Below are 12,851 nucleotides of genomic sequence, written 5' to 3' on the forward strand. Positions count from 1 at the left end.
CCACCTGGGGATCTTTAACGTGCCCTGACATCGCACAGCACACGGGCGCCTTAGCGTTTTGCCTCCATAAAAACGCAGCCGCCGCGGTCAGGTTCGAACCCGGGAACTCCGGATCAGTAGTCGAGCGCCCTAACCACTGAGCCACCGCGGCGGGGCTCAACTTGGCATGCAGGTTCAGTTCTCGTACGACAGCATCATGCCGGCGAAAATGTGCATTACCGGCGGAGGTTTCTTTCGTCTTGACCGCTCGCTCATTGTTTCGGTACGTATTACTTTGTATTACAGCAGGTGAGCCAAATCTTTCAGGTCTTTCAAGTCAGAAAACACAGATTCATTCAGTATGGTTCCGATGTAAACCTTTTAGATAAAGTAGGACTGAACGATAACCTAGAATTTCTCTAAGCACACAGCTATTTAGCGATTCCTGAACAAGTTCATAGCAAGCAAAACCGTGTAAAGTAAACATAAACCTTGCAAAACCAGGATAACCATGCTAGCTTATACAGGACAGGATTAATTGAAAAATTTTGGCATATACCTTTTCTCCTGCAGTGGGCTTAGCCAGGTTTATGAAGATAATGAACAGTTTGAAATAGTTATTTGATATTGTAACGTAATTGACAGTGGTTACGCATGGTACGGCCAGAAAAAGATCCCGCGCGGTTTAGCTTGGGGCTAATCCCTATAATTATCGTGCGCTAGCATGGTTATCCCTGGTTTAGCCTGGTTTATGTTCAGTTTGTATGATTTTGCTTGATTTGAACTGGCTTACCTTGGTTGACATATCATATGATGTAGGTTTGCATGACATTGCAGCATTTGAGACATGTACTCCAGTCGAAGTGGTAATTCTCTATATGTTCATAATCCCTGGGAGTCTTCATCTCACTCCCAGCGCAGTGGTGCAGCGGTTAAGCGATGCGCCACTTCCCTGTTATGGCAGGTGCTGCCACCGGTGGTGCTTCTGAGACACACGTTTCCTTTTCCGGGGAACCTCTTGTGACCAATCATTAATTGAACTGCCACCTGCCATGGTGGACAGTTTGCTCACAATCCGGTGCGCAGGTTGCCATCTGCCACAATGGGCGGACCGGGGACCGCACAAACTGACAGACTTCTTTTCAGCTGAGTGGAAGCCATAGTGGTAGCGCACAAAAATTAATTCGTGAGATCACACATGTCTAAGAAACCTCTACAGGGTAGTGGACAAGCCGCTGATTTCGGACTTGTCATACAATTGAAATCATTCTTAAAATGAGATTCATTAGTGAAGAAAGCCGGGCAAATTGGTACGGATTCGTGTAAACCAGCAGCGCGATGTACAACATGGACTTGAAGAGAAGAAATACCTAGTAGGTCTTACCTTTATGCACTCGCACCCAATTTTCATTGAAAATATTACAATTTTTTAAAATGGCGCCGGCCTTTTCTCGTCATAGAACAAGTGGTTCAATGGCACATTTATTGTGAACTTAATATGACTATTTCGTTTACTGCACCACGAGCACGCGTTCTCCGGAACGAAAATTTTTATGAGAGGCGTACGCAGAGATATTTGAGGCCTTCTCGTATGCGCTCTCGTTCTCCGTGTATGCAGTCATTTTGCAGCGATCTTACCTTCGTTCGCTTCTCGTATGTACCAAGCCAAAGGGCACCTTGTGATGCTTTGCGCAGCTAGTCCTGATGTGTGCTTTCAATCGCTGCCTAATTTGATTGCAACGCGGCGGCAGTGTGAAGCTTTACGGACCACATTTCATGCGTGGGAGTTTCGGAGTGCCGCATCCTTCTATGGCCGGCGAGGCGCGCCGTGGAGACGCAGGAAAGCGGCCGCTTTCCTCTTTCCTCATGGGAGAGTAGCCAGAAGGACAGCTCGAGAGCGCTGCGCCGCCTCCTTCCTCAAATCGGTCGCAAGCGCGCAACGCCAGGTGCCGCCAAAGCGGCCACTGATTGGCCGAAAGTGACAACGGGCAAGTGCGCCGAGATCGGCGGGTACCAGCCGTGGCCGGGGGGAGACTTAAGCGAGCCGTGACAGCGAGAGGACGTCAAGTAATTACCTCCCTTCTTCCCTGTTGGTTGTCGCCACCTGGACCCGTCAGCCGACCAAGCCAGACGGCAAGGGTCGCAGATCAAGCAGCCAGCAGCCAACAGTTTTGGGAGAGCCCAATAAACGTTTGGCCCCGGGCAAAGCGCCCCATTTGGTGTTGTGTTCTTATATCGCATTTCCGCTGCGCCGCTGTGAGAACGGCCGCGCGTGGTGTGCGATACCGGGAGCTCGGACGCGCACGGCCTAGGCCTCAAAGGAGACTCAACGGCTTAGCAAGAACCCCTACACAAGAATCAATTATTTTGCAGTGAAACCTACTGAGAATTATTATGGTTCTCTGGAGTGAGTGCTGCCAGCGGTCATATCACGTCAAACTGATTGGTCAGCATGCAATAACGTCACGCCCGACTGCACTGAAACCAGCTCTGAGAACACCGAACGTCTTTTTGGTTCAAACATTGTGGCGCCATGACTAACAGAATAGTGACGTTACGCGCACCCTGCCAGATAACAGCAATATTAAAAACAAAAATTATCATAATCATCACCGCTAACACCCGTCACCGAACTTTGCACTGCACAGTGTTAAGTCTGCTGTAATTTTATTTTCTTGTTGCAGATGACGGGTGCGCTGATAACATACACGGTCATTCTGGTGCAGACAAGCAACTAATGCCACGAGACTGAACCCTCCTGCGGAATTCATGTTGCCTTAAATGTTGCAGATTTTGCGTTGCCGAACGAATGGAAATTATACTTACCTGCAGTGAACTCAGGTGTGGTTGGATTTGGGAACGTGAACTTCTGCATTTTCGCGAGTGGTGCACTCTTCATACTTCAGGGGTGAGTGCTGTGTGCATGAACGCATTCCAGAAAGTGGCGCATGATGGGCTCAGTGGCACATAAGTATGACAGAAGCCAACACTCCTTGAAGCAATGAAAGCAGTAGAGAAGGTGGCACTCGTTAAATGCTGGTTCGAATAGAATATTAAGAGTTATTTTCGCTCTCAGCGCCACACGAACGGGACAAAAGACGAAGGACTAGCACAAACGGTTGATAGTCAGCGCCTGTTTGTGCTAATCCTTCGTCTTGTGTCCCGTTCGTGTTGCGCTGAGAGCGAAAATGAACACTTACCAACTCGCCCAAATTTCCGCCTTGCTGAATATTAAGAGTTAATCCTGCAGAGCAGATAATTTTACTAACAGTGGAAGTGCAACTTCATGCTGCCATAAAGTAACGCGTACGAAACTCGGAGACCATGGGTTCGGATTCTCGCGCCGGGAAATGGTGGTCGTTCCTTCCATGTAACTTATGTTCTTAGTAAAATAAGCACTGGTATTCCTTCTCTCATTAACCCAACATTAAAAAATTTATTGTCCCTCATGACCCATTTCACTTCAGGCAGTTGGATTCTTTTCTGCCTTCTCCATCATTTCTCTTGAACAACCCTGTTCACAAATGCTGATTTTGTGAGGTCGTAATAGGGGGATGAATACGCTCTCCACGATTAATCGCGGCTGGCACAATTCAAACCAGCCATACCCCACACCGTGATTGCGTACGCTACCGAGCACTCGCCGACCACGGCGGGCCTTGCTCTGAGGAAACAAAGGACGACACACTGACTGGCATAAACAGCCATTTATTGCTACAACAAAATACGCAAATGAATCGAGATCGTCCGACCCATCAGCATGGTTACGAGCGAATGTTCGCCCACGCTAGGCCAAGGGGAAACTCCGGAGCCGGACTGGACGAGATACGGGAGCAAGTCTCCCCGCCACTTCCTCGCCCCGCTGGCGAAGAGCGGAGCCGCGGGTGACACGCCCGCTCGCGCCGATGATCCCAGCCGAAGAGTCTGATGCTGTGTGCCGCGCGCGCGTTGCAAGCAGTCTTTGTGTGGCGCCCTCCCTTGTTAGTTACGGTAACTAATCAGGGAATGCGCCCCTCTTTTGAGGCATGATGTTGCTACAGGGTGCATCGTGGGAAAGCAAAACTTGTGGGGACGAGGTGCGCGTCTCCACATCTCCGAACCTTAGACACACGCGCCTGAAACTACATGCTATAGATGAGTCTCCCGGCCTTCGTCCACTTGAGGCAGGTCTTGCAGCGGAGCCCACGCCGAGAGCGTCCACGCAGACTTCCGCGGTGTTCCGAAGGCGGCGTGAAGGTTTCCGCTGGGACGACTCGCATGGCCCGTGGCCTACCGTGTCCGCAGACTCGCGAAGAGAAGGCTGGTTGAAAACTGCAGGCCAGGATTCTGCAGCAGTCGCCAGGGCAAAAGCAGCCGGAGGTGACTGCTGACTGGCCTTGCCACAGCTGCCCCGAATGGATGAGGTGAACAGGACACAGGCCGCTCCGTTGCAGCAGGCGGCAGCGAGATGATGAGCCCAGGGCAGCAAGCCTGGATGGCTCCATTGGATCTGCGAAATTGCCGAAACTCTCTCGGCGTGCCTTTAACGTAAGTCACGGGAGGGGAAACGGCGTCCGCAAGGGTCTCGTGGCATAATGCTTAACTAGCTAGCAAAACGTGTCGGGCGGCTGTGCAAACGCTAAGTTCGAGTGAACAAAGTCCTTTCTTGAGTTGATTGAGACTGCTCAGTTCGTGAACAAAGTCCTTTCTTGAGTTGATTGAGACTGCTCAGTTCGTGCGAGGCTACAAAAACGAGTGGGCAGCAAACTGCGCCCCTCCCAACACCACCGTCTGGTGGTAGTGTTTCTTCTGACGTGATGCAGGCAGATTCTAAAAGCCTCACTACCACCTTGACAAAGACCACGAACAAAACAAAGACCTGAAAAGGGTCACTGCGAGCAGCCGCGAGGAGCCATCAGCTCTGTATGGTGGTTCTACCCCGCTCACTGCACGAAGCAGCTTCTTAGCGGTCGGCGCCCACCGTATCGGACGATGTCGGAGCGCCCGGTGCCGATCTGCAATACCAGCGAGCTGCTAGCGGCACCCATGTCCCCAGTCTACCCGGCTCCTGGAGCCGCGACACCCGGAGTCGAAAAAGAGATAGCAGAGAAAAATATGTACAGAAAACTCGGACCACTTACACGGCTTCCGCACTCACTCGCTTCGGGCTCAGCAATTCTGCGGGCGCCAGGCCTCGCGCCCCTTCAATGCGGACCAAGTGGTTCTCGTGCTGAAGATGCTGAAAAAAAAACGCGCTGAGCATGCCAAAAGGTTAAAACATGCTGCAGCGCTATACACCTCGCTCTCAAGAAAGCATGCCGCAGGTCTTAGCGATAAAAATTCACACTATTCCTAGCACCTCTCAAGTCCGGGCAAAGAACGTTCCTTGAGCCGACCAGACAGTCGTCCAATATTCCAAGAGCGGGCCCCACGTTCGCCCCGCTTAATCGCGGCTGACCCACTTCAAAATCGCCAAACCCCACACTATGATAGTGCACTCTACCGAGCTCACGCCGACCACGGCGGGCCTTGCTCTGAGTGAACGAAGGAGCGATACTCTGGCTGACACAAACAGGCATTTATTGCTACAACAACAACATTGCCAGCTAGAAACAAAATACGATCGTCCGACTCACCAGCAAGGTTACGAGCGAATGTTTGCCCATGGTAGGACAGGGGATACTCTGAAGCCGGACGAGACGAGATGCGGGAGTAGGTCTCCCCGCCACTTCCTTGCCCCGCTGGCAGAAGAGCACAGCCGCGGGCGACACGTCCGCTCCCGCCGATGATCCCAGTCGAAGGGCCTGATGCTGTGTGCGGTGTCCCGCGAGCGCGCAGCAAGCAGTCTGTCTGTGGCGCCTTCCCTTGTTAGTTACGGTAACTAACAATAAGGGAATGCGCCCGTCCTTTAGGGCGATGCTGTTGCTGCCGAGTGCATCGCGGGAAAGCAAAACGAATGGAGACGAGGAAGGAGACGAGGGGCGCATCCCCACAGTTTAGAGCGCTACCTGTATTATCGCCTCATTCCCTCGGTTTCTCGTTGTCATATAGTCGTCGCTGTATCGTCTGCATTCCCTATCAAGCAACAAAAAGAATAGGCACAATTACAACGACCAACAACAGGCACATGTACAAAGCTGCCGACTCGTGGGCACAGCCACTTTGTCCGGCTATTCACATTCCGAAGTAAGCCAGATTGTAGAAACGAATTGGAACACGATGCTCTGACCTACACCGCGTAGCAGCGTACATTTAATCTTAGCAACAAATCTCAATAATTCCTCGCCTATGGGCCGCCGCAGTGGCCCAGTGGTAGACATATTCGTTGCAGCTGGGTATCCGTTATCGGTACTTGTCGTATTGTGTCAAAAATTAAAACCTGCCAGATCTTAGTTTAAGGCTGTTCAGCGTGGCGATTCGTGTAATCGCAAGAAGGTTGCGGTCATCCCATATCAGCACCACTGTCTCATAAGCTTAAAAACGTCGTTCATCGCTAGGGGATAAAATTGTTTTTCTGCACCTTTGAACCTGGCTAAATTGTGTCCCCACGTTCAACAAAAAAAAAATGATATGGCGCCCTGTAATATCCCTTTCAGTCGAGTGTAACATTAGTCACAAATCACGGTATGTTCCCTGCGCCTGTGCGGTTGTTTACAACTTCCCTTTATTCTATGCAAAGGTGTATATTCGCCATCTAAAGCCAATCTCCCTGTGCCTCTACTGCGCAAGCGCTGCGCGTGTCGTCACAGGGGCGCCGCCGCCGTGCTTGACGTCACAGCCGGGCATGCGCCGTAGAGCACGCGCGTGCGCCGTTGCTCGACTGCATACAAACGGGGTGAGAAGAACTCCCTAGTCAGATGCGCGATGAGTGAAGAGGCAGAATGTCAGCGCACGTACTCAGCCCGACAGCAGTGCAGGCTACGTGAAGCCACGTCGATGGATCACGAAGTTGTAGCATGGTACAAGGCGGGTCAGCAGCGAGCCCAAGAAGCAAGGACTCTTCTCATCGAACGAGGGGTGGACCAAACTAAAGTGAACCCGTGGATCGCTATCGCGTACACACTGGGTTTAATCGGAGCTAAACTATATACTAGCAATTTGAGGCCAGATCTACTGGCCATTTTATCGATAATAAATGTCCGTCCAAAGGAACATTTGGGGGCCTTGTGATCCGACCCGCACTCGCACGTAGCGGTACATTGCAGGAATTGCAAAGAAGGTAACAAGAAAGATGAAAAACGGGGCAGCCACCCGCTGTTTTCACGTACTAACATACCTTGTCGTCAGGCTCGCTTAGCACTGGAAATCAAGGAGGCTTATTTTGTGAAAACAAGAGGTGATAAACGCGTCGCCCAGGCTTGTGTTGCACTTACTGAATGTTAACTGGCATATCTGGACAACGTATGGAATTATTGTCAGTGTCATTTGACTAACCTGCTATTCGCGCAGGTGCCTTTATTTTTGTGGTTGTTTGGTTGTGTGTGTATATATACCCTTGTGTTTTTTCAATAAAAGTAGTTACGGGTATGCGCTTGCCCTGTTCCTTACCTGTCCAGTCCTAGTCTTTGTTGTGCCGCAGTAATGGTTTATTCTCGGCGCTCCCCATTGGTCAATCGCAGAGCGAACACACCGAAGCTGCGATTGAATTCCAAACGGACGCAACTCGATCGCAAGCCGCCTGCGGCTAGACCCATGGCCCTGTCGCAGTGTCGCAGGCGAAAATCGCAAGCATGTTAAACGGCCTTACTTGTGGTTACCACTCACTGGTTACGTCGACTAATGTTACTACTGCTGCTACTACGACGCCCAACCCTGGAAACGGACCTTTAACAGCTATCGCTGCAAAAGAATAAAGTGACTGATTACTCGCCGATTCGACACGCATTAAAAATTATTCGGAGAAAATAATTCGCGATGCCTCTAGGCCCGGATGAGCAAGCTTGCTGTAAACAGTTGCGAGTTTAAAACGACTGCTTGATTTATCCTATATTAACGTGAAACTGCGAAGGGAAATGATCTTTACTGAACCGGCGCTTGCACTAATGCCTAGTTTTCGGAGAGGATGCGAATGGACAGGGAGGTTACACCTGGTAAGCACTGCCTTCCTAACGTACAAATCGGTGCTGAAGTGACAGAAATCCGCCTCGTGCAGTAAAACCCATTGTGGCCCCTTTTCTCAGAGGTGCTTGTTCGAGCTCACAGTGAAGAGATTTAAAAACGCTGCCTCCTTTATCAGGCAAAAGTCGAGCATCAGGCTTGATATAATGACTTTTACCTAATTGAGAAATGCAGTCTGTAGTCGGCACTCTGCGACAATCGAACACATCATCTACCGAAGTCTAGGAGTGTGCTTTATTTCTAGTACATGACTTTATTGGCGCTCTTTGGATGAAGACATGGAGGACAGATCAAGGCATATAGCGATTCCAACGGCGAACTGTTAACACCGACATTAGCGTTATAACTTGCGTGATGTGTGTTCGGAAATCGGAAAGACATGCGAGGGGATAACGTGCAATGCGGACCAATCTCGTAGCGTCACAAATCATGCGATAGCAACAAGTGTTTCAGCGAACTGTAAACAAATAGAGGATTAAAAACAACGAAACCTATATGGAGCCATGATACAGGGCTTCAGTGCAAACATCCCCTTCCCTCTTTCCTCCCCGGTTGGCAAGCTATTGTTTAAGAGCATAAGTTGGCCGGTAGCATGAGTTGGATGAGAAAGATGGCGGACAGAAATAATTGTAGAGGTAGACTTACCTGTCTACCGCACAATCAGATAGCTGTTATAGCTTTGGGTAAGTCGTATAGCCTTTCGTGCATTTTGCCGGGAAACACTTGGGTTCGTTCCAAGCAGCCACCCACTGGGTTCCCGTGGCAGCCTTTTTGTGGTTGGGCATTTCTCCGCTCTCTCTATAAGCTCCGAAGCCACTACCCAAGCAGCGCAGGTAAGCAGCGCTAACACTGGTCCTTTACCGGACCAGCCTTTGCCAATGTATTCCAATATTGGGCCAATAATCGGGTAATATTGGAATCGAATGGTTTTGCTTTGCTCCTTTGCGGGACCGGACTTTGCCAACGTTTTTCAAATATTCGTCCGATTACCTGCACTGCATGCGCAGACCACCTGTCAACTCCTACCTCCTTCTTCGTAAACTTGGAGAGGAGTATATCCTCACTTAGCCTGCTGCCAAAGCTGGAACAGCTTTCGCTGCACAAGCATTGACAGACATTCAGAATGCGGAAAAGGAAGTGCTGGTCTCAACCAAAAAGGACAGTTGTGGGCACCAATAGAGAGCTAATATAGGTAGAAAAAAGGGGGAGAGATAATTCTTTATTTCACAACGTTCGAGGCACACTAGTTTTTTAACAGAATATATATATATATATATATATATATATATATATATATATATATATATATATATATATATATATATATATATATATATATATATATATATATATATATATATATATATATATATATATATATATATATATATATATATATGCATATTTTGTTAGCCCCGAGCTGGCTTACGAGTTGGAAAATTATGGGAATGCAACTGGAGAAAGCATCTCTCATTGTATCTCTCATTAAAGCCTCTCTCATTAAAAATAACTGTACCAATATTTCCACGCACAGCATATTGTTCACGAAATGTTCGATGCGGAAACATTTATAGCCTGCGCCTACAGCTTATCTGTCGTATAGCAATAAAACACTGCTACTGCTACTACGACGCATAACCCTGGAAACGGGCCCTTAACAGCTATCACTGCAAGATAAAAAAAAGTGTCTGACTACTCGCTGTACTCGCTCGCTACTCCGTCATTTCTTCCCTCGTTGGAAGTTTCTTGGCGACGCATCACAGTCTTGTTTGGAACGCATGGAGATTGTTGGTACTCCAAGACTTCTCCGCCCGTCAGGGCGGAAGCCCTCATTTGGCGTTGCTCACAATAACGCAATAATTTAAAACTACACTACAAGATTGTAAATACATGTAGTTGACGAGAAATTTTCAAATGACTAAGAAACTTGCAGAGTACACCCAAAAACAAACGCCTCAACTCGAAGACAACGGTTAGTTTACTTGAGCAGGAGGGGGGGGGGGGGAGCGGACGAAGGGAAGACGACACACACAGCGCGCTGTGTGTCTCGTCCTCCCTTCATCCGTCGTCTGCCATCGCCTTAGTGTTGAACTGTTTACCAGTGGTCCACAAAAAAATTAAGACTGCTCTTAGTGGTTGCTGTGACGAACTTAAAAAAAAAGCAGAATTAACCACAACGCAACACGCGTTAGCGAGAAAATACGCATAACTTCTTGGAGCGGTTTTCAGTTCAGTAACATACAGGTTATGGCTGTTGCTATTCCGGGGCATTTCATGAAGTTGCAGCGGTGTGCTCGAGTGATGCTGCACCTAAGTTAGTGAACCGACAATTAGCGTGTGCAGCTCCTTTCCTCTTAAGTTTTGTTGATATGTGCCTATAAGGGGAACCGGGCGGGAGAAACGAAAGCTTTAAAATTATCACCTTTCGGGATGCAGCGCCTTCTTTCGGAATCTAAATGGCAGCAGCTTCCCTGCCCGACCAGTAAGTAAATCTCTGGCCCTTACAATAAATATTGATCATGTGCTTAAGAGTAGTTTCGCGCATATTGCTAACCACAAGCCGGCTTGTGGAGAACGAAATTTCGTCACGTTTGCGAACGAACCTGCTGGGGCACACTTCCTGCAGATGCAAAAAAATAATCGCGCATGAACATTTTGCTGAACAGTATATCATTTTCAAAATCTAAGATAACGGCAACATTTAGTCTGCGCTGCAGCTTTAGTACCTGAAATTTGTCTAAGAAGTGATATAAACTACCACTGCAACGCCATCTATTTCGTGCATAAAGCCGCCGCGGTGGCTGAGTTATTACGGCGCTCGGCTGCTGGCCCGAAAGACGCGGGTTCGATCCCGGCCGCGACGGTCGAATATCGATGGAGGCGAAATTCTATAGGCCCGTGTACTGTGCGATGTCAGTGCACGTTAAAGAACTCCAGGTGATCGAAATTTCCGGAGCCCTTCACTACGGCGTCCCTCATAGCCTGTGTCGCTTTGGGACGTTAAGCCCTATAAACTAAACTATACTAAACTGAACTATTTCGTGCATAAAAATTTCCTGCCAACTCGTCACACAGTCATGTACTGAACGTACAGAGGCGACTCGACTCAGCCGAATGGGAGCCTGCATTCTGTTCGACAAAAGTCGACATTAGACCAAAACTTCATTTGACAATTAGAAAATTCTGCAGAAACAATTTATGACTAATCTTACAGATCAAGAAACACACGCACACGCACACGCACACGCACACGCACACACACACACACACACACACACACACACACACACACACACACACACACACACACACACACACACACACACACACACACACACACACACACACACACACACACACACACACACACGCGCGCGCGCGCGCACGCGCGCAAGCACACAGAGAGAGAGAGAGTGAGAGAAAGGATTGGCTGAGTAGGACATGACTTCAATAACACATTGTTTCAGGCTAAACCTGGCTGTCATTCACTCTAGAGCGCACCTGGCCCTCTGCTTCTCTTCGGAACTTACGTCAGTTTTGAACGCATCCGGGTCTGTTTGCTGAGGCTGCTGTGGCGAACTCTAGAGACACGGGAAACATCTTCCGCAAAGCAGCGGGCAACGACATACGGCCTACTTGCGGTCATCACTTTGGCAGCAGCTGGTTTCTGGAGGGAGGACTCGGTGGCGGAGGAATACTGACCAGCCATTCGCCACCCATGATGGCGAAGGGATGTGGCGTCTATCAAACTGTAAGCTTTGCAGGGAATTCGGTCCTTGAAGTCAGCGTTATCGGCAGCATCCCACGGCTCAAGCAGCAAAATGTCAGTGTTCCTGGCGTAGACGCCCTCCAGACACTACCACAGGTTTGTCCTCAAAAGACATCTCAGGCATCTCAGGAGGAGGATACACAGAGTTTTGCCTCGGGATTCCCAACTGACTCAGATTCGAAGTGCAGCACTCCTTCTTCCGCTGTTGAATTTTTGCACAATGCTGTGAGTTCAGACATGTTTGGTAGCACATGTTCACAGGCGCAGGGCAGTGTCAAGAGTGACGGTTCCAGTGGTGTAGCAGCTCGAAGTCCGTAGCAAACAGAGCAGAATTAACATTAAGGGACGTGAAAAAATAGAGGACGCTGATAGCTTACCGAATGCACATGAAAGCACACAAAAGAAGCATTTATACAAGATGTACAGAAGAAATAAAACAGTCACAAGAATGCCTCCTCCCCTCTTCTAAAAGTGGAGGTACCGCTTCATCTGCCTCACCCGGCGGAAGGTCTCGCTGCCACAGCCGTTCGTATTGTCGTCATAGTCTACATCGTAGAGGGCCACGCCGTGCTTTGGGTGGGCATAGAGGGCGTAGAACTGCTTGACCTATAGAGGGAGCAGAATAGAGAATGCTATAGATATTTCTCATTGAAGCTGTTAGTTTTTCTGGATGATAACCTCTATTTTTACTAAACAGACAGCGAATGCACAAAGCAGATTGCCGCAACGGCGGTTAAGGATCGGTCGGTGATATCGGCGACGACTTGGATAGTGGAATCTTGACACCGTGCGCGCTTTCGAAGTACAGTCAGTAAAGCACATGCGAGGTAGCTCCTCTAGCTGGTAGCGGAAAGCAGACGCTTCAAAAAATAGATGTGGGCACCATTGCAGGAACAGTCTTTCTTTTGACAAAAAACAGCTTTAGTGTCAGTATACGGTGAATTCCAGCTGAATCCGCACATCAGCAGTGTGACTACGCCCAGTGCAGGACAAACGCCTCTCCCAT

The 12,851-nt window shown here is 49.1% G+C and overlaps 1 protein-coding gene across 1 annotated transcript in view; it reads right to left on the reverse strand.

The window, feature by feature from the left end:
- Positions 1-11,572: 11,572 nt before the first annotated feature.
- Positions 11,573-12,851, reverse strand: part of LOC144103596 (uncharacterized) — a 32,769-nt gene continuing 31,490 nt past the window's right edge. Inside the window, exon 9 of the mRNA XM_077636270.1 lies at positions 11,573-12,451. Within this exon, the coding sequence (XP_077492396.1) occupies positions 12,311-12,451 (141 nt within the window). The 3' untranslated portion in view covers positions 11,573-12,310. The remainder of the gene's footprint in view (positions 12,452-12,851) is intronic.

The sequence above is a fragment of the Amblyomma americanum genome, chromosome 9 (assembly GCF_052857255.1).
Source record: "Amblyomma americanum isolate KBUSLIRL-KWMA chromosome 9, ASM5285725v1, whole genome shotgun sequence".
Classification (NCBI taxonomy): Eukaryota; Metazoa; Arthropoda; class Arachnida; order Ixodida; family Ixodidae; genus Amblyomma; species Amblyomma americanum.